At 54.1% G+C, this 24,309-nt stretch overlaps 1 protein-coding gene across 6 annotated transcripts in view; it reads left to right on the forward strand.

Annotated features, from left to right (window-relative positions):
* Positions 1–24,309, forward strand: part of GTF2IRD1 (GTF2I repeat domain containing 1) — a 68,168-nt gene that overhangs the window by 9,387 nt on the left and 34,472 nt on the right. For all 6 annotated transcript variants that reach the window (XM_075113248.1, XM_075113253.1, XM_075113251.1 and 3 more), the window contains exons 2-6: positions 13,506–13,634; positions 15,679–15,820; positions 18,764–18,910; positions 22,732–22,915; positions 23,992–24,302. In XM_075113248.1, coding sequence (XP_074969349.1) covers positions 13,512–13,634; positions 15,679–15,820; positions 18,764–18,910; positions 22,732–22,915; positions 23,992–24,302 — 907 coding nt within the window. In that variant the 5' untranslated portion in view covers positions 13,506–13,511. The remainder of the gene's footprint in view (positions 1–13,505; positions 13,635–15,678; positions 15,821–18,763; positions 18,911–22,731; positions 22,916–23,991; positions 24,303–24,309) is intronic.

Genomic DNA, 24,309 nt, shown 5'->3' on the forward strand with positions numbered 1-24,309 from the left:
GATGCATGACCAGAAGAGCAGGAAGGGAGATGGCTCCTGTCGGGGCCGCGGGCAAGGAGAGCAGTGTGGGTTGGTTCTCCCCCCGGCGCTGGCTGACAGACCGCCGGCTGCCCTCGTGTGTCCCCTCCACACAGCTCTGCACCCCCCAAAAGCAAAATGGCAGCAGCTGGGGTGCACGCAAGCATCACCCGGGTGGGAGCCAGGACGTGATGCTGGGGTGTCCCTGCTCTTCCTCCTCCCCATAATTCTTCACTTGTGGTCGGATGGGGCTCGTGGGGTGCCAGGCTGGGTCTGAACCCCTGCTGCGTGCTCCCTGCCTAGAAACCATCAGTGATGCGTATGGAAAACCTTAGAGCAAGCGCTGTCCCTCTTAAACCCATGCGCTGTGGGTACACCGAGGGTTTTTCTGTCCTTCCCCCCCCCCCTTCACTAACCTGCTTTTCACCAGCGATGCTACAAAAGGCATTTAAGCCCAGAACCTTCCTTCTTGGTATTGATTTTGCTTTCTGCTAGAGTCTCTCTTTATTGCCCTTGGTATTTTGAATAGCTAGAAGGATGCTGGGGAGAGCTGGGCTGCCTCTTTGGGGGGCTTTGTGTCCCCAGCAGTGAGGCAATGGGCAGGGGGGCTGGGGGAGGCGTTCATGGGGATGGAGCAATACCTCTCCTTGGAGGTGCTGATATCCCAGGGGTTGCGGTTTCAGACTGCGCGGGGTGTGCCTTGAAGGTGCCGAGAGATGCGGGATCATGCTTGGCACCCAGGGAAAGCCTCTTGCAGGGTGGCTGGAGCAGTTTCTCCTCCTGGTCCCAGATCCCTGGCCTTGGGGAGAGGTTAAGGCGCTTCCTCCTACCTTGGGAAAAAAACAGTATTTTGCTTTTAATCAGGTTTTTGGGCTTCACCCAGGTCAGTGACTTCACAGAGGACAAGGCACGGTGGCAGAGCAGCTGAAATAAACCCGCATATTTCAATATTTACTTGCCCATTATAAAGCAGCTCCATGTTTACCCACCCTGTGGCTGCGTGTGGTGCGAAGAGCAGTGCCGAGAGCTCGCCGGCTCCCCCAGGCTCAGCACCCGCGCTGCCCGGCGGCAGGCGCCCATTGCCTAATTGCGTGCCACCCATTTATGGGGAACTGATTAAGAAATTAATTCACAAACTTAGGCTCTGTGGGTCCCGATCTGAATGCTTTGATCGCAGCAGGACGAGGATGGATGCGGGTGATTGCGCTGTTTCCCATCCTTCTGGCTGAAGCAAGAGGTAATTAAGGACTTTTGGTGTTGGGGTGAGATTTGGTATTTGAAAATTCTCGGTTTTTTAATGGGTTTCTATAAATTTCCTAGCGTATGAGGTTGTGTGGGTCTTGGTGGGGTTTGGGGTACAGATCCATGCTCGGCAGCATCCTGAATTGGGGTGATGGAGAGCCCGAGCTAGTCCCCGGTGGTGCAGCCCCTTGTTTCCCATCTCGTGGAGAAAGACATCAGAGAGTTTCCATTTTTCAACCTGACAAGCACATGTGCGAAAAATGAGCTGCGAGCCCAAAAAATACACTGCATGCCCTCTGCCTTTCCCATGACAAGGTGCTCTCCCTTTGCACAGCCCCAAAAATCTCCTTTTTTGAGGGGCTGGTCCCCACCCCTGGTATCACCTCTCCTGGAAGCATCACCATCCCAGAGCTAAATCAGTATCGAGCCACCTCCCAGCACTCAAACCATGATGCACGTGTATTTATTTTCTGCTCTTTATGGGGCACTGAGCTGGGCTCTTGCTTTCTCCAGTGGCAAAGAACCGGCGTGCCTTACAGCTGCCTCTGCACCCCCCGAACCCACCCCAGGCACCCCAAAAGGCATCGGGTGCTGGACATTGGGTGCCTGTTTCCCTGCCCTCGCACCTAAAGCAGGCTCTGAATTTGGGACGCCGCTTCTCTTGGCGCTTCGTCAGGCTCAGGAGCTGCCGATTAAGGGAAATGTGCCACAAGGCAGGTTTGCTTTGCAGGATTAGAAGCAAATAAATATTTATGTGCTATGCAAAGCAGGCCTGATAAAATATGCTTATCATTGGGAATTTGAAGCGGTTTCGGTTTGGGCCCAAGATGAAGGGGTGCGTGTGTCGGTGCGTTATGTGGATTTAAGGGGATGCTTTTTCTCCTGCTGCACAAAAATGAAAATAGAAAGGGGAAAAACAAGGTTTTTTTGCTTCCCGGGCTGCTCTGGTCTTGGGTTTCGCCATCTCCCCGCATCTTTAACTGCAGGGATGGAGAAGAGCCAGGGAGAGAGGGCAGTGCAGGCAGCATTTCGTATGCAAATATAATGCTGGCCCGGTTCCTAATATTCACTGTGTTTACACGTAAATGCAAACAACTGTTGACTTAGTTTCAACAGATAATGTGTTTCATAACACAATGGAAATGAGAATTAAGCTGGAATTTAGCAGAGGGGAACATGTGTTTCTGCGAGACCTCAGGCTCCGCCATCCCCGTGCCCGTGTGCCATGTCGTGGTCATGGTGGTGCCGGCACCGCAGTGGCTGAGGCTCGGTGTCCTTGGGGGGTTCCTCCTCACTCGTGTTGGGGGACACCACTGCTGCCTGTTTTTCTGTGCTAAACCACCCTGAAATGGGGCGAGCAAGACAAGAGGGCAGGGCTGGTCAGCTGCAGGATCGGTGCGATGAACTGGCTCACCGATGAGGCTGGGAGCGGGGGCTGATGTCCCCTCGAGGCTGTAGGGACTGGGGCTGATCCGGGGCCAGTTTTCCTCTGGGAAAGAAGGGGGTCAAGGCGTCAGGGGAAGGGAACTGCTGGCCCAGGCCGCCGCGTTGGAGCCCGAGCACCGGTGCGTCCTGGGAGGGAGGAGGTGGCAGTGGCCAGGTCACCTTGTCCTGGAGTGACTCCAAGCAGAAGCATGCGGGAGAGGCCCCGGCTGTATTTTAGGGCCGGATCCTGGCCAGCCTGGAGCAGCCCTCGCAGGGCTCCCTGGGGCCAGCTCTGACGCCAGCTGGGGTGGCCTTTGAGTCATGGCTCAAATCGCCGGCTATCAGAGGCACTCCTGCCGCCTCCACCCTGCGCCTGCCACCGTCCCCGCCCTGCTGCACCCCAGACCCCGCTGCGGGGGCGAGGTGGGACCCTGGTACTATCGGGGACACCCCTGGGGTGCTGCGCTGCACTTCTTGGGTGAAGCGCGTGTGGGTTGTTCCCTGCAGCCCTGAGGAGCAGAGGCATTGCTGGGGAGTCAGCATTTTGGGACCCACTGGTGTGTAATCACCATTTTGGGGCGTGGGTTTGTCCCTGTCCATCTGTCTGCCTGTCCCTGGCCTGCTGACTGGCTGCCACCCAGCGTGGCCGGGCTCGTGGTGCTTAGGACACAGTGTTAAAAAAAGGTGGGCCCCTGGGAATACAATGGGAGGAAATTTTGTGATGTGCACCCAAGCTATATTAGACGCTGGCGAATCTCCCCATGAGAGTTGCAGGGACAGTCACGCCAGCAGGGACACCTTGGTTGGAGTTGCATGGCTCTACCAGCCACTGGAGAGCACAGCCACGGGCTGGGGCCCCCTGGGGACCCTCCAGCCATGGAGCTGCTGCTCCTGGGGATGCACGAGCAGCACGGCAGGACCCGGCGCTGTGGACCCGGTCGCAATGCCGGGGCCCAGGGAAGCCAGAGCTGTCCTTGGCCGGACCCGTCGGCTCCTGGCATGTCAGCTCACCGCGGAGGGTGATGTCTGCCGGGGGTGGGTGGGGGCCACGCAGCACCTGCGGCTGTTTGTGTCTGGCAGCCGGCGGTGATGCCAAGCCCTGATAGCGCTGCGGTAATGGCGGGGTTTGCATGAGAAACAGCAGGTTTCAGGGCCGGTGCCGTGGCCAGAGGCCGCCCGGGAAGGAAATGGGGATCCCGGCCGGCTGGGGCGGCCAGCTGCCGGCAGCATCCCTCCTCCCCGGCGGCACTGCCGTGCTGCCCAGCTCCCTTGACGGGTCACACCAGGGCGGGTGCAGGCTTGGCTTTGCCGAAGACCCCTCCATTGCCGGTGGCAAGTCCTAGGCAGTGCCACATCCACCCGCCTGCCCAGGACGCCCGATTTTGGGCAGACAACGAGACAGCAGGTGATGAGGTGCAGCCAGCACCGGCTCTCGGCACGTGTGCTCCCTACCGCTGGGCTGGAGCAGAGGGCAAGCGCTGGGGCAAGCCGGGACCTGCTGCTGCCGCCTTTCCCTCCTCCCCTTAGATAAACATTTTATTTTTTTATTGAGTTTATTTATGTGGCGCAGAGTCAGGCCTTGGATTAGCAAATAGCCTGTCCTGTAACACAGGGAATACTTGATATTGAGACACCAGCAACCAGAGAGAAGTATTAGAGATAAAATTTAACATAATGAGATTAGGCAGCAGCTCTTATCAGAGACCTCCTTACGCAGAGGTAATTACCTGGGCAGAGCAGAAAGCGGGTGATGAGCAGTGGTGGCTGCGGGCTGGGGTTGGTGCTGGGGGGTCAGGGTCACCCCAGCCCTGCCTGGGAGCTGGCGGGGGGTTCAGTGCCATCAACAGCGGCTTTGCAAAAGAAAAAAGCATCGGGGTTGAGTGTGGAGGAGCAAGATGATGTGCCCAGCAGCATCCGCTCCCATGGCGAAGACTGGGGTGGACCATCCTCTGCTGAGCCCTTGCAAACTCATTGTGGCCAGCCTGAGCACTGTGTCTTTGTATGTTTGCAGTTTGGGGATTTTTTTTGCTAGATAATTAATAATAATAGTTGTTATTATTGTTATTATTTGGAGCAGCGCCCAGTTTGATGGACACAAGGTGGGCACGCAAACTGGGGCAACAGCTGGGACAGGGCATCAGGCACCATTTGGAGAAAGCAAACCGTGTAGTGGGATGTGGGGTCAGTGCTGCAGCACCTGCGGGCATCATGCACGTGGGACTTTAAATTAGAGGGGAAAAAAATAAGAGTGGGGGGAACCCCCTGTGCCTGTGTAATATAAAATTTGAGTTCGGCTCTCGGTGACTGCACGGAAAACAACAGGCTTTTTATGTTGGCTCTTGGAGTAGTAGGAGAGCAGGCTAGAATAAAGATTTACAGTGTTTGGGAGATTAAAGGCCCTTGGTACATTGTTCAAATACCACGAGATTAGTTTCCAAGGAGACGGATACCAGTTGCCATAGGCACCGGGGGGCCAGGAATTAGGATTGCGATTTTTTATCCTGATCACGCAACCAGTAGCTGAACGTTGCTAAAACTCGGGCTTTAAATAACCCCAGCATTAGCTTATGCGCCGCCGAACCGGAGGCTGGAAACTGTATCTCCCCTCCTTCCCCCCGCCTCAGCACCAGTTTGGGTGTGCAGAGTTGGACCTGGGTATCGATAGAGGGGTGCGAGGGCATACAGGGCTGGGGACTGGGGTCAGTACAACCCCAAGACCTTCCCTGCAGGTCATCCTGTGGCTTCTGGGCTCGTTTCATCTCGCGTTTTCTCTAGGCAAGAGGTTGCCGACATCTTCCTGCAACAACTGGCAGTCACCGCAGTACAGGGGCAGGGGATGTACTGAGGGGCAGAATTAGTCACCTGCTAATTTTGGCTTCCCCCAGTTGCCCGCTTCTGGGAAGTGCAACCTGAGCCCTGGCACGTGGGACACCGGATCCGTGCCCTTGCTGCCCGCCTCTCCTTCTAGGAAGTGCAAAGCACCGTTTTTTCGCCAGGCTGTACAGGAAGGGGTGCTGAGCTCCCTGCCGTGGGCTGGGTTTTGGGGCTGGGTATCCCCTTGGGGAGGGAGGCTCAATCCTGGGAGCCATCAAGCACCTGAGTCCCCATGGCTGGGTGCCTTTGCTCACCCACCAGGCACCATGAAGCCCATCTCCAGCTTCGACGCCCCCAGCCACCATGCGGGGCCGCCGGGGCAGGATCTGGCTCAGCTGCAGCCGCTTTCCATGCACAATGCTCACAGCATCCCTCCCCTGCAATGGTGGGAATGCTGTGATTAACACTTATTTTTTATTTTTTTTCCCTTTTTTTCTCTTTTCTTTAATAAATGAAGAGGCAGTTGCTCGAAGCAAGAGCTTCTGCGCCTGCCTGCCGTGAGATTGCGGTGTGGAAACTTGTCTAGAGCTGAAAGCCGTGCTGCTCGAGCTCCGCAGGCAGAGCGATCCCCCCCAGCAGCCGCCGTGACATGAAAGTGTTTATCCTGGGGGAGATGAGACGCAGCTTCTGAAGGGCACTTGATCCTGATCCGTCTCTCTTCACACTAGACAGAAGCTTACTATGATTTTACTGTATTGCATTTGTGTGCATGCCTAGGCCAGGCTTAAGAAAATCAAGGCGGCGGCGGAATACAACGCCCTGGTTGCAGGGGGAAAGCTAAATTCCTGCTGTGGATACATCCCCCCGCAGGAGCCCCTGGTTTGCTCTTTGCTTCTTTTATAAGCGGGACTAAACTGCGGCAGGCACCGGATTATCCAGGAAAGCGGAGCTGAGGCGCTGATGCCGGTGCATGTTGTCGCTGTGGTGCTGGTGTGTCCGTGAGGAGCTTTTGCAGCAGGTGCCCTGGGTTTTGTCGGTAAAATAAAACAGGGGAGGAGGTGTCTGGTGGTGGGGGCTTGTTCTGCTTGGTACTACCTGGCTGGAAGGAGGGGAAAAAACATAGGGATTGGGAGAACCGGCAGACCCGGTGGGGTGAGGGCTGCTGGCACGGCAGGGATGCAGGCACAAGTGGTTGGGTACCCCGGACCGTACTGGGGGCTGTTTGCCCCCAGCTCTGCTGCTTCAGACTTCTGCAAAAAGGTATTTGCTTGAAAAGCAGCAAAATAAAGGGAATTTGTGGTATGCGGGGAGAGATGTGGCAGTGGTTATAGGGCAGCAGTCGGGCCAGGATATGAGGCTGGGGGTGCACCAGCACCCACCTTTGGGGGATGCAGATGCGGCGTTAGTGGGTGCTTTTTCACAGCAGGTATATCGGCAGGGCGGCACCCGGGGTACCCCAAAACACAGAGTCCCCTGCCCACCCCAGAGGGCTGCGCTGCAGGGGCCCCCACACATGGGGCAGAGATTCTGAATGTGGGGGGGGCTTGGGGATGTTTAGACATTTGAAGGTATTTCTGGGCATTTTGCAAATGCCCTGAGCCACGGTTATCTGCTGTACTGCTGGCATCTGTGCCGACTGTGCAGTCACCGATCCGCCGGCTAACGAAGCATCATTAGTGGAGCGATAAACCGCCCCGGCATGAGCTGTGTGGCTTTTCCCGTGCCGGCTTGGGATGGTGAGGATGCGGCCGCGGGGGCCAGAGGCTGTCACTGAATTAGGCATAAAGGGATTAGGGTTTAGCTGGGCAGCACGGGCGGGTTAAAGTCATTGTGCTGTGGGCAAGTCGCCCGTGCGGAGCAGAGATTGCTGTGGCAAAAACCCCCGGGCTCGTTATTTGGTGAGTGTGGGGCCATGCTGTGGTGCTCCTGCACCCGAGATAGCTTCAGTCGCATCTGCCGGCTCCGCTGATACCGGCGTTTGCTTAAGCAATTGGGAAAAAAAACCACAAATTGAAATTCAAGCTTGGTCCCTACCCCTGGCTTTCGCCCCTCTGTGGTTTATGTGGTTTCCAGGGCTTTTTGCTCAAGCGACTCCAGCTCGCTGGGCACCTCGCTGCTAACGGGCGCCTGCCGAAAAAGGACCTCAGAAGTCCCTGAGACGGAGCGGGGCAGAGAAATACCTTCTGAGTCAGGGCCCCTTCCTCATTGGTGAGATAACTCTTAGTGTGGGTCCTGCCCCAGAGCGATGTCCGTGGCAGGGACATGGGGAACGGTCCCCTCGCTTGGAGGGGGGATGCTGTCCCAGCGCTAGCAAAGGATATTATTTGTCCCTCTGGCTCCTATCAGGATGGCTCCTGATGGATTTTAAAGCGTGTTTAATGATAGCCAGGGCTAATTGCTTAAACATCCTCCAGGGCCGGTGTAATTTTTAAAAATCCCCTTTAAATATGCCCTTCCAGAGTAAAAGACCATTACAGATAAAATCACTGTCGTCTTGTTGTTATGTGCAGGTCATCGCTACGCTCACGTGCTGGGGGTGCCCTCGCACCAGACGGGCTGGGGGTGCCGGTCCTGCTCCCTTGGGCCCGGGGGGCTCGTTGAGCGTTTCAGGTGGCCAAGGAGGCCAAATACCACCTTCAGAAGTCCCCACCTCTAGCAGTGCTTTCCCCTGCTCTAATGTACCCCCAAGCTGTCCCTCCTCTCCCTGGGAGGGTAAATGGCCCATAATCCATCTCAAGACCAACCACTTACATATGTATATATATTTTTATATATATATATAATCTATATTCCATATATAGATACACATAATTTATTTTTTACTGTTTTGCTGGAATTGGGGCTGGCTCACTTGGGCTTCCCGCAGTCTCACTGGCAGTGCTGAAGCAACAGGCAGAATTTTCCTGGAAAAATGAATAAGCAGATAATTTCCAGCCACTCTCATGTGGAGCTGCAAGCAGGACCGGCACGATGGTCTTTTTTTTTTTTTTTTTTTTCTTTTTTTCCCCCAACATGCTGAATGGTCGAAGCTCTCATTAATTTAAATTCCTGTTTGGCTCCCTGAATTGGGAGCCAGCCCGTGCGGTTGGAGGCTTTATAAACATCCCAGCTGGGTGCGTGGGGGAATTTCCGTGGTGATGCTGTGATGTCCGTAGGGCAAGAAATCAGCAGTGGTAGCGTCTGTTTGGGGCTCTCCATGCTGCTCCCCTGCTTTTCGCTTCTCCCTTGCTGCCGTCGGACCCCGGCATGCTCTGCGCCGGTGGCATTTCCTTGGTGCGGTGGCTGAGCCGGTGTCCTCCAGCTGGGTGCCCTTGGATGCAGTTGGTGGTTTAAGGTGGTTTAAGGGCTGAGCTGGAAGGCGTTGCACCCACCCAGCACTCGTGAGTTTGGGTTGGGGCACTGGCTGTCGGATGCTTTGCCTTGCAATGGTTTTGAGTGGTCTCGTGTCCTCATTACAGGATATGCTTCATGCGGTGAAAATCACCAGGGTTACATTTTTAAGATATGGTAGAGCTGCGGGGAAAAAATAAATAAATTACTCAATTTAGTTTGAAACCAATAGTGGTAGAAAGCAGTGTAAGAAGCAGCAGATTTAGTCCTTCGTCCATTCTGGGCATTTGACTGTTCCCATCTCACAGCGTCTTCCACTCTGCATTGGGTTTGGCCTTGGGTAATTCCCAAAAAAGGGGTTATTGCCTTTTTTTTTCTGATGGCAGGGGTGGCCCAAAGGAGTGGTGGGCATGAGGGGAGCTGGTGACAAGTTCAGCCCAGTTTTGTGAGTCCCGGGCGAGTGCGTGGCTCCCTTTGGGAAACTGGATTTGGGGGTTTATGCTACATAAGGCTTTCGCACACAGCAAGGTGAAAGCGGTGGGGAGGACGGCGGTGGAGCTCCTTCTTCCAGCCTCACCATGGGAGTGTTGAAACACCAGCTTGGCTTAATAAAGAGGATACTGTTGCTTCTGGTTGTGGCACAGAGCTGGAAATTGCTGTAAGGCTTGAAAAGATGAGCAAGAAGGGGAACAACAGTCAGCAGTAGGAGCTTACAGCACCCATCTTTGCCACGAACCAAGCCGCAGCCTGGCAGGCGGCGCCACGGCCATGCCGTGTCAGCTGCCAGCTCCTAGAAACTCCCCTCGGTTTCTCCTAATTGAACCTGTTTATAATTTGAGGGATACAACCACACAGTTTTCTGCTTGGAAATTTCCTCTGAGGGGGTTGTCGTTGGCTTGCTTGTTGTTGTTGTTTGTTTTGTTTTGTTTTACTGTTTTGTTTGCTCCGAATGCTTTAGAGATGGTGCTGCAGCGCGCAGGACTGGAGGATGTTTATTCTGGGGAGAGATGCTGCCCCGCAGCAGCGGTCGGGGGGATGGGGAAGGGATGCTCCTGCTGTGGGTGCAGCGTCTGGGGCAGACCCCATTTCTGCCACCCCACGCACCTGGGTTTCCTTTGCTGCAGCCCAGGTGATTCACAAGCAAAACTCTGCTGGGACCAAATTTATAATCTTTCCCAGGATTATAAAGAGAGGTGAGGAAAGAGGTGTCGTAAGAGCTGAGCGGGTGATGGCCTGTGCGGGCTCCCTGCCTGTGTCCCCATGCTGGCTGTGGCATGGCACCCCCGTCCCCAAACTGCTCGTTCCATCCCCACAAGAATAATTTGGGGAGGAAAAAGAATTTGAAAAAATAATACATTAAATAATAACTTTTTTTTTTTTAATATTGAAAAATACAGCCATTCTGCAAATGTTTGCTTTGGCCCCGTGACAGCGACGTGGCGGTCCCTGCGTCATCCTGCACCCCCAGGGATGGGGCTCAGGGCACAGAGGTGGGATGGGGCTGAGGCTGGAGCTGAGCCCCTGCTGCGGGCAAGGAGGGGGAAATCAGCCCCTCGGTGGGTGCCCCAGTGGGGTTTCAGCAGGATGGGTGTGTGGTGCCCCAGGCAGGGGGGTAGGATGCTCTGCACCCATCTTATCCACCTTGCTCCCTGCCACTGGCCCTAACTGCTATAAGAATGGTTTACCCCAGTTTTCCTAAAGATTACTTTCCCTTTGATTAGACAAACAACTTCAAGCTGTACGTATTAATTTGATTTGAATAAGCCTAGTGCTTGCTGTGAAGTTTTTTCCTGCCTTTTATTCCCCCCTTTTATAAATCTGCTGTCACTGCTCTGCGTGACCGTAAGTGATTAAAAGCTTTACAGGAATATTGTCCCCCACATCCCTTAATGTCCTGTTGTATTACTTGGGTCATATTTTTGTTATGATTTTTTTTTCCTTGTTGAGTGATTCTCCATTTTCCTTATTAAATGGTCAGCCAGGTGAAAGGGATTATTTTTGTCCCAGTCTTCTGCAGAGCAGGGAGTGGGTAGGGAGAGGGTGCAGGGACCCTGCCCGATTCCCTCTGGCGTTATCCCGGGGTTTCTCTTCAGTTCCCTCTCTGGGGCCAGATCCAGCTGGTGGCTTTGCCTTCTGCAGCCGAGGGAGGAGTATATCTTCCCCGTAAGCACCACTTCCCATGGGAAACTGCGGCCGAGCAGGTTGGTGCGGCTTGAGCTCTGTGAGGGGCTGCTACCAGCCTCACCAAGGCAGGCACCGGCTCTCCAAAATGCTGCCAGAAGGCAGCAAGAACATCCATGTTATGGCAGTGATATTTAATAATAATTAGGGCACTCAGAAATACGTATGGCCATCAAAATAAGGCTGTTTTCCAAGCGAGTGCTTGGGGGGCAGTTAAGAAGGATGTGATGCTCCCTGGACTGGTTCCTTTCCCGACGGCAGCCCCAGGCGATGGCTGGTCCCCAGTGCAGCACTGCAGCTGCCCGGTGTCCTGCGGGCCAGGAGGGCGGCTCAGGGCCAGCATCAGCACCGCCATCGCCTTGCCGCTCTCTGCCAGCTGCAAGGAGGCACCTCTTACTAACACAGCATTGATTAAAAGCAGAAATCTTGAGCTCCCTGCACCCGCAGGGCTGTGTGCAGGGAGCTGCTCGGGAGCGTGTACATGAAATGGTCCCTCATCTGTCCATCCATCCATCCATGCACAAACCGCAGGGCTGGAGCAAGACGGACCGTTGCCCCCATTACTGCAACCCTTCGTGAGGGTAAAGCTGGAGGTGCAGGCAGAGCCCTGTCCCCAGCGTGGGGCTGTGCCGGAGGGCGGCAGCGCCCAGGCTGCAGGACCGTGTGTTCAGTTTCCTGCTTTATTTTCCGAGATGATGCCTAGTTTTGGGTTCGCCCCCCACCCCAAAATTGTCCTGGCGGAGGAGAGTCACCTGTCAGCTTTGTTAGGAAGTGCCAGCGGGGTGTAAGAGGATTTTGGCGGGCGGCTGTCAGCGTGGCGCAGCAGAAGTGCTGGCACGGCTGTGGCTCGGCCATCCAGAAGTGCCGGTGAGGCCTCAGCACTGCTTGCCTGCTCACGCCGGCCAGCGATGCAAGGGAAGCCGGCCTGGAGGTCTCATCAAGAGCAATTTCTGAAATTCAGTTATTACTGTTTAACAGGGATTTGTCTCCACCCTCGCTGGCTTGTTGCACACCCACATAACAGCGAGGTTTTGCAGGGCTGAGGGCACGTTCATCAGCCCCCTACCCTGTGCATGCTCAGGCACCTGCAGAGATGCCTGCATGGGGGCACTTGTTATTTTGGGCCAAAATCCAGTATTTCCCCAGTTGCACGGGGCAGCACTGCCTTGCTTTGCGTGCAGATTCCTTCTGCTTGGACACGGGTGTGAACCAGGGCAGGAAGGTAAATTTGGGGTTTTGCTGTTCACTTTTAACCCTTGTTTTTCACAGAGCTGAGCGGCCACGGTTATCAGCTGAGCCACAAATTGAGTAACACGCAGGCAGCTTCATTCATATTCCCCGGCTCCTGCCCGTCTCGCCTTGTTAGAAATTCTCTGGCCTCTTTTATCCGCTTGCGGCTTTGAGCACATGATTTACGATCTGGTTTGAGTGGCTCCTAAGCGTTACTGGCTAATTTGCCACCCTTTATTTGCAGGATTAAAGCCGGGCAGCGCGACGCTGCCCTGGGGATGGAGGGGCGATAGCTGGGAGGGACCGTGCTGGGTGCTGGGGCAGGGGGATGCTGTACCGGGTGCGAGTGCTCTGGCGTGCAAGTGGGGCAATTTATGCAGGGGGAGCCCCTGCCTCAGCTTCCCCTGCAGCATCAGCATTGCCACGGGTCATCGTGAGAGGTGTGTGTGCATTGGGGTGCAGAGACCTGGCGCAGTTGCTGCACGTGTGGTCAGGCCCCTGCATTTTTACCCCTTTTTTTGCCTGTTTTGCAGTGTGGGATGGAGCTCCGGGGGCTGAGCCTCTTCTTGGCCATGGGGTCCTGGTATGCCACCCAGTCCTGCTCCTGCCAGCATGGTCTTCCAGGAGCTGCAGGGTGGGATGATTTGATGACAGAGCTGCCTTTCTTCCTCAGGGTGAAGGCAGAGGAAGGGTGTCCTTGCTGCGTCCCTCTGTCTTCAGGCACCTTTGGGTGCCCGGCTCTCCTCTTGCCCAGGGTATAGGGAGTGGGGCGTGGGGATGGCCAGCATGGTGTCCTCGCAGGGACACGTGTGTCACCTCCTGCTCACTGCTGCCCGCAGAGCGCGAGCACTGGAGCGCTCTGCGTCCGCTTCAGCGCTACATCCTCTGGCTCGGCACAGCCGCAGCCTGCTCATCCAGGGTGTCCTGCATGCTCCGGCGCGCCCTGCGCCGCGGTGGCATCTCCCCGGGGATGAGTGCCGAGGGCAGAGGTGACCTGGCCGCTGCTGGGACACGCAGCATTGGCCCTGGGGGTTGGTTATGGCTCGCAGCGTCCACAATTAATCTGCCTTTAGCAGAGGAGACGTGGGGAACATGTGGCTCAGGCTGGCCCCGGCCCCTCTCTGTGCCTCAGTTTCCCTGCGTATCCATGCCAGCGGTGTCCGTAGCCCGTGGCACACGCTGATGTTTGGCTGTGCTGCGCTACTCAGTGCCAGCTCCCATTAGTAACAGCAATGCATATACCATTTTTTTGTTTCTATTTTCAGGTGAATATGGCCCTGGCAGGGAAGCCTTTAGACGTGACTCTCAGCACCTCCAGAGCTAACCAGTGGAATATGGTTTTTCCCCAGAAAGACGAAATCATCACCAGCTTAGTGTCTGCCTTAGACTCCATGGTAAGAGGCCGGTGGCGTCCCCGTCCCCCTCCGTCGTTTCACCTCCCGTTAGTGGGGCTGGCTGGGAGCAGGGCTGAAGCAGAAGGGCTGTCGAGCTTGTCCCTCTCCCCTCTGCTGCCGGAAAGTCCAGGGAGCTGCTGGAGCTGGGAAATAAAAATCCTCTCCTGCCCTGACAGCCGTAAGCATCATAAAGTCGGCCCAAGTTAATCTCAAATGTGTATTGTTTTCCCATTAATATTTATGTTGGTATCAACTGAATGTAGGGTGCTTGGCTGGTTTTTTTCTTGATGTTTTACCAATGTTACCATGAGCTTTTACACAACAGGAGAACAATGGCTTTTATCTCTGAGAACAAAGAAAATAACTTTCATATCTTTTGACGTAGAATTCCCGGTGGAAACCTTGCCTAAGTCAGCCGTGCTTACATAAACAAGATAACTGTCTGGATTAAGTCTCGTGGACCAGAGCTAATCTTATTTTTAACTGTGAATGTGATCAAGAATGGAAAGCGTGTGTGTAGTAACAAATGTCTAATGCAATGTGACGTGCTAAATAGCCCTCCCTTTTTAAAACCAAGTCGTATTTAATGTATTTAGGTTGGATGCATCCTCTTCTTTATGCAGGTAGTGTGTGGGGTTTTTTTCCCACTAATTCCGATTTCCTTCTCTTTGACCATCACCGCCCCACTAAGGAGCAGGTTCCCCGGAGCTGACGTACCCCAAGCAGCTTTGATGATTTATATACGTGCCGTCCCGTACAGCAAATCATATTATCATAGTTTGGTTTCTTAATGAATATACATTATTCCGCAGTCCTTGTTACAAGCTGACCCCAGGGCCAGGAGGCCAGGCTGCTCCTGAAATTCAGCCTTTATCCCACCGCTTCGCCATGTCTGGGCTCTGCACCCACTGAAGGCTGGCTGCCTGCGTGTGCGATAAATAAACCACGGGGCGACATGCACATTGCCAGGCGGGCTTAGGCTTTGGATTTGGTCTGTCTCCACATCTCACGTCCCCTAGATTTTATGTTTATTTTTTGAATGTTGGGCTTTTTGAGCAAAATACCTTCATTTGCTACTGGGTTCTTGAAAGGAGGTTTCTTAAAAATATCTATTTTTGGGGGTGTGATTCAATACCCTCTTCTCGAAGAAGATGAGCAGGAGGTAAAATGACCCAGTACAGAGACTGATTTAAGCCCATGCAAATCAAACTGGCTGTAATGTGGGGAGCTGAAGGTAGCTCTGGGGGGTTTGGTCCATGGGCAGCTGCTTTCCTGCTCCCTCCCTGCTGCCAGATCCTCCGGCCCCTCTGCGGTGCCGGAGGTGGGCGACGTGTCTAACCAGGGCTGACGATGGGAAAATCTCCCATTTTACCCATTAAATCGTGACCTGTGGATAATGTCTTCCTAGCGTTGGTGCTGTAGCTATGGGAATATGACTCAGGCTGCCGGCACTGTGTAACTATTATAATACAAAAAATAATAATAAAAATGCATATACATGTGTATTATGTAGAGCAGGAAGCACACGTTACATAAAATGGATTAATGGAGGAAGTCTTTTCCATCTCTAATGTTTTGCATAAGTGTACAAGAAGAATCGTTTGACTAATCCAGACTTTGACCATATTAGTGTTCTGCAGCTGAAATAAGATTCCCGTGCTCCTTATTTCATTAGAGCTGGTGGAAAAATACAAGTTGTTGTTGTGGGTTTTTTGTTTGTTTGTTTGTTTTACAGGAATATTTTGTTCTAAAGAAATACTATAAAATATTTACTTTTAGGATAAGAAAAAGTGAAGTAAAATGATGGGTAAATAGTTCTGTTTTTCCAGCAAAGTGTGGCTCAGCCGGCTACCTTTCTGGAGCTGTAAAGTTGCTGAAGTATTTAAGGGATGTCCTAAACCCCATGAAGTTCTGACCCAAACCAGAACATTGCTTTTGATGGGGGGATCTTTTGATGGGAAGAAAAAAAACGCCACTGGAAAATGGCAGGGGGTGCTATGCGGGGATGCTCCTGCGGCCGCTCTGAGCCGGTGCCTCCCCGCAGTGCTCCGCGCTCTCCAAGCTGAACGCGGAGGTGGCCTGCATCGCCGTCCACGAGGAGAGCGCCTTCGTGGTGGGCACCGAGAAGGGACGGGTCTTCCTCAGCGCCCGCAAGGAGCTGCAAGCCGACTTCCAGAAGTTTTGCAGTGAGTATCCCTGCCAGCATGGTCTCCTCAGCTGAGGTTGGTGCTCCGGCTGTGCCAGCCAGGACCCCTGCTGCGCACGGAGGGGTTGTGGTCTGGGGGGCACAGCGGCACTGTGTGTCTGTAGGGCTGAGTAGGGTTTAAAGTGATGGAGAAAGTGGGTGGGAACCGTGGCTGGAGCCTCTCCCCTCCCAGGCAGGGCATTGCGCACCCCGGCTCTCCTGCCTGAAAGCGTCCCTGGGGTGGCACAGGGCTGGATGGCTGCTCTGCTCCCCCGGCGCTGTCGGCCTGCCGCCGCGCTGCTGGTGTGCTGGAGTGACTTCTGACAACTCTGCAGGAATAGTTTGTCCTAGTGATACCCCAGGAGCAGAGGTTTTCTTGGGCCAAGGTTTTTTTCCTAGTTTTGTAAAGACAAGGATGGGTTTGGGAGCTGGGAGTGTTGGTTGTGGAGCTGCTTATTATTTTGAGGGGCTAACAGTGGTGAAAGGATGACTTGAGCAAGAGAAGTGGTCCCCCCAGACTCAGACTGGGGTCACCAGGAATCACAGGGATGTGTGTGAGTGGTGGCAGCCCTGTGTGTGGTGAGGCTGGCACCCAGCCCTCTGCCAGCTCTCCAAAAACAGCCTGGGAGCTGAGAGGAAAGTGGGAGCCACGCTGTGCACGGGAATCTGCATTTCTTGGGTGGCATCGTCCCTGGCATGCCAACTGCTGCTTTCCCCACTCCATGCAGGAGCCAGGACAGGATCTGGCTTTGGTGGTGCTGGGGATGCCAGAGCCAGGGGGGCTCGACTCCAGATCTGCTTGCACATGCTGCCCACGGTGGGATGTCAGTGGAGAGAAATGAACCGGCTGTGTGTGCACGCACATGGTGTTGACGGAAACCATATTGGTGCTTAATCCATTGGAGAGATTGCTCAGGAAGGGTTCGCTCTAGTGAAAACATTAGCGCTGTAAAGCTGCCAGGGTCGCTGCCTGCTCGGGTTATTCGCTGCACGTGTGCGGGAGGAACTGGCTTGGCTTTGCAGGAGTGGCTCCCCGGTGAGGCTCCGCTCTGCCCCCCCGTCCTGCCTGCTGTGGGCAGCTGCCTGCCACCTCCGCCACGCCACAGGCACTCGGGAGATCCGCCATTTGTTATCTTCCACTTTGGTGAGTTGTGTTTTGCAGGATGGGAGGCATTTTGGGGATGTTTCCTGCATTCGCAGGCGGCTCTGCCTCCCCTTCCCACCACCCACGAGAGGCAGGGAGGTACCCGGGCAGTGAACGGCAGCAGGGTGGCCAACAGGAGGGAGCTCCATCTTGTGTGCTGAGTGCCAACTGTGTCTCCCTAGAGCTCACAATACCTGATGACCTTCTGCAAATTTCATTCCTAGAAACATATATACATATATCCCAGCTGGTGACCTACCACTGTGCTGGGGCAAGGCACCCAGCATCAGATCCTGATTCCCCTCTCCTTTGGTTTCATTTACACCTTTATAAAAATGAAACGGTCGTGTCTGGTTGAAAGCACAAAATCCTGACAATGGGGTTTGGGTGAAGCAGCTGATGCTGGAGACAGAATGAAACGTGATAACTCTGTCTTGAATTATAAATGGCCGAGGCTCAACTCCGCTCCATAAAGCTCTTACAACTGGCATGCAGTGGAAAGCATCCCTGGAAGTGCCTCTGATTTATGGTGTAGCTGCCCCCTTAGAAAGGATCTGAAATAATCTAAAGCAGACATCACTGGGAGATGTAAGAAGCCTCTTATCTCTCTGGGTGCGCAGACCTCGCTTGAACGCGCTCCTTTATCTGAACCTCTGGCTCAGCCTTTCCTGGCACACGGGGGGAACTTGACAGTGATCAGGATTAATGTCAACGGAGGAGAGTTTGCGCCCAGCCAGGAGGAAGAGTCAGTCGTAGGAGGCTGTGGATGAGGATGTATTTCACCACCTTGGTAAAACACCCCCAAAAAGTTTTCCAGGGCCCGTTTGCCTGTGCAGTGGGAGGGATGTGGAGCTTGCCAGGGGCTGGGTGGTGTTGGGTGGCTGTCCCCTTTCCGGTGGCTGGTTGTGCAGGTACCCCAGGTGGCTCTCACCCCATCCCAGTGATGTCCCAGCCACGGGCAGTTTCCGTGGGAGGGATCCACGAGCTCCTCCTTGAGTGCCCAGGCAGCATCCAGGGCTGATCACTGGCAGGAGCCTGTCGAGGATGATGAAGGAATTAGTCCTTCGCCACCGAAAATCCCTTGTGAATCGCTTTGGATAGAAAGGCAATAATGCACTTGTAGTGTTTAATTTTCTGTGCATTTAGAGATGCAAGGAAGTCGTTGCTGAAGATATGCTTTATTTGAGGTTTAATGGGGGAAATTAGCAGGAAATAGCTGGTATTACAGAGCTACGTGACACTGAAGGGTAAAAAAGCCTTCAAGAAAGGCGGATTTTCTTTTCCTGAGAGATTGAAGGCTAAGCAGATTGAAACCAAGGAAAAGAAATGCGCTGCCCAATTAATCACAACAGTTTTGGTGCAGCTGAGTGGGTAAAACCAGGGAAGGGGGGACACACACAGGATGACCGACCCTGCTCGCGGCGACGCTGCTGGTACCACTGCCAGGGCCAGCACCTTCCCCCGCATGCTGCGGGCTGCTGGGGGCCGTGGCCCCATCCGAGCCGGGGGGCTGGGGTAGATGGGAGACCTGGGCCACCCAACTGCCTGGCCAGAGGACTTTGCTGACGCCATGGAGGTGGTGAGGGGCCCAGAGCCCGTGGGACCCCCATCTTGTGTGGGGTTTGGGTTGGGTTTGGGATGGGATGGGGTTTGGCAGGGATGTGTTCGGTCCTGGCTAGAGTTGGTGTAACCTGGCTAGCAGGTTCAATCATTTTGCAGCCGCTCAAAAGCATGCGCAGCATTGCTCATGAGCCCTCTTCTCACCAGAGCGCCTTCTGTTTTCTCCTCTTCCCCCCACAGGAGTCCAGCAGAGGAAGGAGCAGGACGTGGAGGCGCAGAAGAAGGCAAAGGAGTGCGGGCGAAGCGTGCTCAGGGTCTCCCCGGACCAGGGATCAGACGTGTACCTCCTCAGGAAGATGGTAGAGGAAGTGTTTGATGTGCTTTATAGTAAGAACCTTCACACTTCCATTTGGGGATTTGGATTGCCCCCAGGGCTCGCAGAACTGACTGGCGCTGCCGCTGGATGCAGCTTTCGGCCCCAGCCCGGCTCCCCGGTGAGGGAGCAGGCACCTGGCAGGGGCAGCGTGGTGGGACATGCTCCTGCGTAGGGTTAGTGTTGCGCTGAGATGGGATCCGGCCACTGCCTCTTCACTTTCCAGTGCCCCAACCTGGGCAAAAAAAATCCCAGCGCGGGGGGAAGCATCCTCTGTCCCCTCAGCCAGGGGAAGCCTCTGCCATGCCCTGAGAGTGATTTCCAAGCACACCTTTGTCCCTGACACTGTGTCTACAGCACCTCTTTCACAAGCACTGTGTCAGGGCTCTGCAGAGACTCTCTCACCCCTTTCCCTGGCAAGTCTATTTAAAAGGAAAAAAGATGATTTTTCTAGCAGGCGGCCCCACAGCCCCAGCTCCAAGAGACGAGCTGGTGCTGTTCCAGCACATGCATCATCCCCAGCAATAAAGCTTCTGCAATTAAAATGTAGATGACCATATGGCTGTTGATATGTAACCCAGTGGGTTGCAGAGCTCCCTCCGGGCCCAATCTGTGGAGGCTCAAGCAGCAGCAATGCCTGCTTCTCACTCGGGAAGTCCCTGCTGGAGCCCCCCTGGAGTGGCTGGAGGTGGCGGCCATGCTCCTGGCTCATCCCCCAGCAGCGCCTACAGGGTCGTGCTGGCCCAGGTAGGAAAAGCAAGGTTGGGTTGGGAAAATGGGGCAGTGAGCCCCAATATCCCCCTGTGCTGCTGAGTGGGTTGCATTAGCCCAGCATGATGCTTTGGGGAGTTCAGGCCATGTGGCTGGACCAGCTGCAGCACTGGGTGTTTCGGTTTCCTTGGGTACAGCTCAGCATCACCGTTTCGGATTTGGGGTGAGCTACTGAGCCCTGCCAGGACTGCGCAGGTCTCCCTGAGCCTGAAGCGCAGGCATTGCCCCTGTTTGTGTGCTGGGTTTGGGAATGGGCACTCCCACATGACGGGAGGGGGATAACGGGTGCTCCCACCAACCCCCCTGGGCTTGTGCGCAAGATGTGCTGCTGCTGGCTGTTGTTTGGCACTTGCCTTGCCAGCACCTTTCTGGCTTCATAGACAGAAGGGGGAGATGGCATCCCTTCCCCCAGGGACATCCTCTGGGAATCGCTGAGATTTTTCCAAAACCACTTAAAGGACTTGGAGACAATGTTCCCGTTAGCAGGGGTAATAAAATCCTCTCACTGGCTCCAAAAGGCTGGGCCCAAGCGGGAAGGAAGGGGCAACACAGAAGAGCCAAGGGAATGGGGTGGGGAGGGCGTTTTGGCAGTGGTTGGATACCCACTCTGAGCTGCAGGTCTCCTTGTCCTGCTGCCGGGCGAGCACTGGGCTTTACAGGCCCCTGGGGAATATGGGAATTATTCATGTATGACATACCATAAATACATAACTGCATAAAAACACTTGACCAGGGTGCATCTGCATGGGGGTGTATGGACCATGTGGCCCATCTGGGATGAGTTTGGTGATGCTCTTCACCGTGTGTGTGTGTAGACAAGCTGGCCAGGTCCCCAACCCAGGGTGGCCGGTGTCACCATGGCTAGTGGTAGTGGCAGGAGGGAGTTTGGCATCCCTGAGATGGTGATTTTGGCCTGGCTTTGTGTGTAGTTCTGGAATTGGGTGTAATTCTGGCATTAAGTGTAACTCTGTTTTTGCTGCTGATTCAGTAGAATCAGCTGTTTCCATCCCTGAGCTGCTGGATGGGGAAACCTGCTGGGCAGATGCTCCCCTCCCAGTGTGCCCACCAGGAAGAGCCTCTCCTGGTTGAGTGGGGAGAAATACCGCAGGAGATAGTAGGTGCCCCAGGGTGGTTCTGTGTCCGACACTGAAAGGACTGTCAGAAATTCACAGTTATCTTTCTGATGGTTTTAGGGGGTTTTTTTTAGTTCTTTCAGTCATCAGGACATGGTCTATTCAGTCATGGACATCTTCCCATCAACAGGGATTGGAAACAAAAACTCTTAGAAAATGCTCAGTCAAAAAGATCATGTATTCCCTCCAGAGCCGGGTAATCTCTGCACCAACAGGATGACTGATTACCGCCGGCTTCTATTAAACAGGCATTAATGATGATTATTGTCTCTCTTTAGCTAAACCATGAGTCTCTGCACGGCAGCGTGAGGCTTGGTGAAGGTCACTTTGACAGTAACGCATTCCCCATAAAAATATGTTCTGGGAGTTGTTGAGTGTCGGGTTGATAAGGAGCCGCCGTGGGCATTGGGAGCTTCTCCCCATCATGAAGAGAGGTGATGGAGGGAGGTGGAAAGCTGCTACAGCGGGTGCGTTGGGGCAGGGAAACCATCGGTACCCTCCGGGCTTGCAGAAAACGTATTCGTGGTGTTGTGGTTCAAAGGTTTGTTTTGAAACCTCTGTTATTGGCTTAATTAAAACATCCATCCCGCCTATAAGGAACCTTGATGGCTTGTGCAAGTTGCACGTCATTTGTTGTCACGTGTTGCTTCAAAGAACATGTTGAAGAAATCACTTTTAATAGGGACTTGCTGACAGTGCCACAATAAAGAAGAGAGAAAAAAGAAAAGATTTTTGAAGAAAAGCAACAATATAAAACCCCACAGCTATTTAAAGGTCCCATAATCTCCCCTGCCTGCCCCTCAGCCTGGAGACAAAGGCGCAGACACCTTGCCATACGACCAGATGTTCTGCATCTGGACACTGCTTTGCCAGACAGGTCGAATTCCTGTGTGACTGTTTCTTCTGCTTTGTGCTTTCAGCACCAGGTTTATTGGTCGCAGCAACTTGGGTTTATTTCCAAAGTAATTTTTCATCAGAGAGCGGCTCAAGGGTTTGGTCATTCCTTGAAAGCCTTCAGAAGGGGCTGACTTTCCAATGATGTCTTGCCTGGAGGGCACCTCAAGCATCCCCAGTTTGGGCATGTGGGCTTTTCAGCCAGTTTATAAAATCTCTGCGTAGCTGCGATGCTTGCTGGTTGTCTTCTGCTGCCAGGGAAGGGAAAGCAGTTTGCTGCTGGTGTCAGAGGTCCAGCAGAGCCAGCCCCACACGCTGGGGACACGGGAGGACTCTGTACCCATCATCAAGTGGAGTGGGTGAGGTTTCTGGGCTGCTGGAGGCCATCATGCAGTCAAATGTATTGATATTCATGCTACCTGCAAATGAATGGTGGGATGGAGGGAGGCTGTTGAGGTTTTTTTTCTTGTCTCTCAAAGTGCGTCGAGGCTGCCTGACAGCACCAGCAATCAAAGTACTTTCCTTTCTTCCAGGAGGTAAAATAAGACAACCGACTGAAAATTAGGTTCCCAGAATATCTCAGTAAACATGAGATGAAAATCAGCGCAAGCCCTTCAGCCTCCTTTGTCAGCTCTCGGCTCCCTCGCGGCTTGCTGGCAGCCACATCCCTCGCTGGCACACGTCTGGGCACTCCCGGGGGGCGGGCTTGTGCCAAGTGACCCCAACTGAGGATTTTACTGTGCAACCTGAAAGATTATTGGGTTGGACTTGATGATCTTAAAGGTCTTTTCCAACCTAAATGATTCTAGGATTCTGTGAGACATCTGCTTATTGGCTTTTATGAGCTTTTTATTAATTAGCGCTTTTAGAAAGTGCTGAGAGGGCCTTGCATGCTAAGTGCAGAGGTAGGAGGAGGTTTTCTTCTCATAATTTTTCCATCGGGATCTCTCGCCTCTTGCATTTGCTCCTCCAGCCCAGCTCGGCCACAGTTGGGAGTGCGGGGTGTCCGTCAGTGTGTAACTCTGCCCCCTCCTCAGGTGAAGCCGTGGGGAAGAGCAGCGTGGTCCCTTTGCCATACGAGAGGTTTCTGAAAGAGCCGGGCTTACTGGCGGTGGCTGGCTTGCCCGAGGGGATCAGCTTTAAGAAACCCATGGAGTATGATGTGAAGTCCCTGATGGCCATCTTAGAGCACAGCCACAGCATCCGCTTCCGGCTAAAAAGGTAATTTTGGAGATCCCTGAAGGGGTGGGAGGGCAGCGAGGCCTCAGGATGGTGGCTCTTCTAATGCCAGTGAATGGCAGAGATTTTGGGCAGAGCAGGCAGGCGGGTCTCTCCCACGTCCCGGCTTCTCCCCCAGACTCAGAAACCTGGGTCCAGCCATGCCAAACCCAGCCTTGCATGGAGGTTCATCAGTGTCCGGTGGCTCAAGACCGTTTCGGACTTATTCCTATAATAAGCGCATGTAAACGTGTGCATTAACCGCATCGCTTTATGTGTCTCCACCAAAATTTCCGCTGTGGTAAGCTAAGTGCTTTTATGTCTCCAGAGGGGTTTCCAGTGTAAATGATGCAAGCTTCTTCCCAGGCTGAAATGGGGTTTTTAATGCCAGATGAGAAGGGAGGCAGGGGACCACAGTGGGATGCACTGCCCATTTTGACCACGTTTTCGCAAGGGGTTCGGTGGTTTTGGGTGCGTTTCCTCTGCATTTGCCTGGCTGGTGGCACCTCAGATCCGTTGAGAGAAATGCTGAGCACTACCGAATACCTCCTCTGAAGGCTTGGCACTTCTGGAAAATCAGGCTGAGACAGCTAAAAGTAGGACACAGAATTCAAGCCGTCTGTGAGCTTGTGGCTGCCTATCTCATGTGAAGCACGCGGGCTTCCTCAGTCTGAAGCTCCTCCTTGGGCTGACTGAGGTCCCCCTTGAATGTGCCGTGGGGGCTGGGAGAGGCGATGGAGTCTAGCGGTTACAGTCACACAAATTGTTTTAGTCCTTAAACACACTGGGCTGTTGAGCTAGGCGGCTTTGCCCTAGCTAATATAAATGCTTTGAACTTCTGTAAGACCAACCTGCTTAAAGAAGACAAAACGATGCAGGTGCCCAAAGAAGCTGGAAGAGGTTGGGCAACGGCTGTAATTTCTGAAACAAAGAGCCCGGCAGCTGGCAGTGCAGCGTGTCCCACCCTCCCGGGCACAGCTCTCCTTCCCCCTCCACATCCTTGCTTGTCCCAGCTTAGCAGTGCCATGGACCCAAAGGAACCTGTTTTTGAGCTCCTCTTCTCCCTTCCTTCCCTTCAGGCCAGCAGACGAGCCCAGCCGAGAGCTGAACCCCAGCGTGGAGTTGACTTGTACATCTCTCGCCTCCAAGGGGAGCCGAGACTCCGGTGCCAACGGCCCCATGGCCAAACCCGCTGGCCAGGACACCCCCTCCACCGTCGCCGTCACCAATTTCTTATACGGCGTCTCACTGCCGACCCAGATCGCCGTCGACCTAAAGCAAGAGGTGTCCTCCGGCCTGCCCGGGCCGAACGCGGCCGGCGAGGCGCTGCTGCCCAGGCCCGCGGGAGAGCTGAAGGTGCCTTCCTCACAGGAGTACAGCGACTGCTGTGGTAATAG

This window comes from Phalacrocorax aristotelis, chromosome 18 (genome assembly GCF_949628215.1).
Source record: "Phalacrocorax aristotelis chromosome 18, bGulAri2.1, whole genome shotgun sequence".
In the NCBI taxonomy this organism is placed as follows: Eukaryota; Metazoa; Chordata; class Aves; order Suliformes; family Phalacrocoracidae; genus Phalacrocorax; species Phalacrocorax aristotelis.